This window comes from Arachis hypogaea, chromosome 20 (assembly GCF_003086295.3).
Source record: "Arachis hypogaea cultivar Tifrunner chromosome 20, arahy.Tifrunner.gnm2.J5K5, whole genome shotgun sequence".
NCBI classification, from domain to species: Eukaryota; Viridiplantae; Streptophyta; class Magnoliopsida; order Fabales; family Fabaceae; genus Arachis; species Arachis hypogaea.
In genome coordinates this window covers 61,994,303-61,997,618 of record NC_092055.1, presented here as the reverse complement: position 1 = coordinate 61,997,618, position 3,316 = coordinate 61,994,303, and the positions used below count along the sequence as shown (strand labels likewise).

Genomic DNA, 3,316 nt, shown 5'->3' with positions numbered 1-3,316 from the left:
CTCATAATAGCGGTTGGGAAACCTAGTGGGATCTCTCGCGGGGTTATCCTTCTCTTGGTCATCAATCTTAATGATGCTTCGCGCCTTATTGGGGAGAGGTTTAGCCTTGGGCACGTGGTGCGCTTTGGCGGTGGCTTTTGAGGTGCCCTTTTGGAAGGCGGCTTCTTCTGTGCTTTTTTCTTGTCCTTTTTGATGGCCATCTGAAAAAGGTAAGGAAAAAAAAGAAGACATCAAACTCAAAGAGACCGCACTCAAATTATAACATGCTACTGAGAAAAAATGCCACAAAAGAGAAGGTATCGTGTAAACATGACAGCTGTAACATGCAAGCAAGACAACCATTGAAATATGGAGAAATGCACTAGCATGGGATGCAAGAGTGAAAAGGGCATGCAAGTAAGGCATGAGAGGAATAAACTCAAGCATCGCTAATAACCCCAAGTGACATATGCAAGAGAGGTAAAAAGTGCAAAAAAAATTAATTACCCAATCTAACTCCAAGGCAATAAGGCATGTTAAAGGTATAAAGTGGAATTAGAGAAGGTTGGAGTACAATTCTTGCAATATGACCTAAAGAAGCAAGTTATGGGTATGCACATAGGAGTGGTAAAGATGAAATGCAATGAGCTCAATGTACGATAGGATGGCAAGTGGAGTGATAGAAGAGCACCAAATTGAAAGCGTAGTGTCAAAATTTACTAAAAAAAATGTGATAGGCGCAATTCAAACCATAAGCACATTGAACACATGCAAAGGTGCAATGCCCCAAATGACATACCCAACATCAAAACAACATCACATAATCATAAAGGATTCAAAACAAGACAAATCAACCCATCAAAGCAAGACGTAACTCAAATTTCAACATCCATAGAAAATAGCAAAGAAAAAGAGGAAAGCAAATAAACAAGAGAAAATTTAACAAAGTGCAACTAAGGAAATTAAGAGAAAATAAAGGCATGCAATTAAGAGAGAAAGGCATCAAGTAACGACAAAGATAATGGGAAATAATATGACCTTGAGAGAAGTAGAGAAGATGAGGTGCAAGTAAGAGAAAGGGAAAGAGAGAAGAGAAAGAGAAAGTGGGAGAGAGAAAGTGGGACCGCCGGAGGTGGTGGTCGCCGGTGGTAGTGAGCGGGAGAAGTGGTGAAGAGGGGAAGGGGAGAAAGAAAAGAGGAGGGAGAGGAGAAAGTGGAAAAAGGAGTTGAGAAGGGAAAATTTGAAACAGGGTGCGCTAGGGTATTACCTGCGTCCGAGGATCGACGCGTGCGCGCACGCCACGCATACGTGTTGAGTGGCGAAAAGAAGAGGGGCGCACGAGCGCCGCCCACGCCTACGTGTGGGTGGGGAAACAGATGAGGGGGGCGTATGCGTCACAGCGCGTGCACGCCTGGAGGCAACTGCGTGTTTCGCGCATTGCTTGCGCAATGCTCGCGGAAGTCTCGGGTGACATGTACTAGGGGAATGCATGTAAGGCAACCCACGCGTACGCGTCGTGTGTGCGCACGCGTGGGTGATCAAGAGATAAAACGACGCGTGAGCATCCCATATGCGCACACGTGACTAGGGGTTGCGCGTTGCGCGCAATGCTTGCACAATGCTCGCACAACTCTCGGGAAAAATGTACCAAGGGTGACACGCAGAGCGACCGACGCGTATGCGTCATGTGCGTGCACGCATGGAATAGTTTGTGGCTAGGCGACGCATAGGCGTGCCTCGCGCACATGCGTGGGTAGGTACCTGTGCATTTCTCGCTTTGTTTGCGCATTGCTCGTGCAACTCTCGGGAAAATCTACTCAGAGTTGCGAAAATGCGAGCGACGCGTAGGCGTCATGCACGCGTGCGCGTGCACACCCCCTTTTTTTTCACAGGCATGAGGAAATGCATTTTTATCAAAAATGTAGTAGTTTTCAAGCTAAAATGGTCCAAAAACACCCAAAAGTTCTATACTACACATAAATTGGGGCGTTAGCTTTTGTGCACTGATAATCCAACCTACTTAGAATCCATGCAAATCTTCATGAATAGCACAACTAGCACAATAAAATCTATCTAAACAAGCTTAAAAGCTACGCAATCACCAAATCAAGCAAGAGTGAAAGTGTATATACAAAAGGGCAAAAAGGGGTAGATCTCACCATGGTGGGGTGTCTCCCACCTAGCACTTTTGTTTAATGTCCTTAAGTTGGACGGTCATTAGCTCAATTCTTGTTGCCATGAGGTGCATCTTCCAAAAGGAACACCTCCATCTCCTTGTTGCTTTTTAACTTTTCACCATGATACAAATTTAGCCGATGCCCATTGACCTTGAAATGTCGGAGCTTGAAGGATGGCGCAAATGATAGACGCCGTACAGCTCCGCCTTTTCGACTTTATAAGGTCCTTCCCATCTTGACCTAAACTTTCCGGGCATCAACCTTAATCTTGAATTGTAGAGGAGGACTAGGTCGCCGGCTCTAAATTCTTTTCCTCTTATGTTCTTATCATGCACGGCTTTCATCTTTTCCTTGTAAAGTCTAGAGTTCTCATAAGATTCTAACCGCAAACACTCTAATTCCACTAGTTGTAGCTTCCTCTTTTTTCCGGCCCCTCCCAAACTGGAATTGCACTCCTTGACGGCCCAATATGCTTTGTGCTCTATCTCCACCGGTAAGTGGCAAGCTTTGCCATAGACCAATTGGCATTTTGTACGCCGTTCGGTAGGCCCATAGCGCATCGGTGAGCTTAGCTCTCCAATCCTTTCGATGGGGCTTCACAATTCTTTCCAATATGCGTTTAATCTCCCGATTGGAAATCTCGGCTTAGCTGTTTGTCTGTGGGTGGTAGGCCGTAGCTACTTTATGCATGATGCCATATTTCTTCATTAGCCCTTCCATTCTCTTATTGTAAAAATGTGAGCCTTGGTCGCTCACGATTGCTCGTGGTGACCCAAATCTACAAATTATGTTATTTCTTACAAAGGAAAGGACCACATTAGCATCGTCCGTCCGGGTGGGTATCGCTTCCACCCATTTGGACACATAATCAACGGCTAGTAGAATGTAGAAAAAACCATTAGAATTTGGGAATGGCCCCATGAAGTCGATACCCCATACATAAAAAATCTCACAAAATAGCATGGTTTATTAGGTATTTCATCCTTCTTGGAGATATTACCAAATCTAAGACATTGAGAACAAGATTTACAAAGAGAGAAGAGTCCTTGAAAAGGGTTGGCCACCAAAATCCACAATCTAGGATTTTTCTTGCCGTTCTTTGAGGTCCATAATGGCCTCCTCCTTCGGAAGAGTGGCAAGCTTCCAAGATTGATTAGAAT

At 44.8% G+C, this 3,316-nt stretch overlaps 1 protein-coding gene across 1 annotated transcript; it reads right to left on the bottom strand.

Moving 5' to 3' along the window:
• Positions 1-2,287: 2,287 nt before the first annotated feature.
• On the bottom strand, positions 2,288-2,716 carry LOC112785894 (uncharacterized). Its single transcript, XM_025829315.1, has one exon. It carries the CDS (start codon positions 2,714-2,716, stop codon positions 2,288-2,290), a length of 429 nt encoding a protein of 142 aa, XP_025685100.1.
• Positions 2,717-3,316: the final 600 nt, after the last annotated feature.

Coding starts and splice junctions, on each gene's coding strand:
- LOC112785894 (XM_025829315.1), bottom strand. CDS start 2,716: ATGCGCTATGGGCCTACCGAACGGCGTACAAAATGCCAATTGGTCTAT.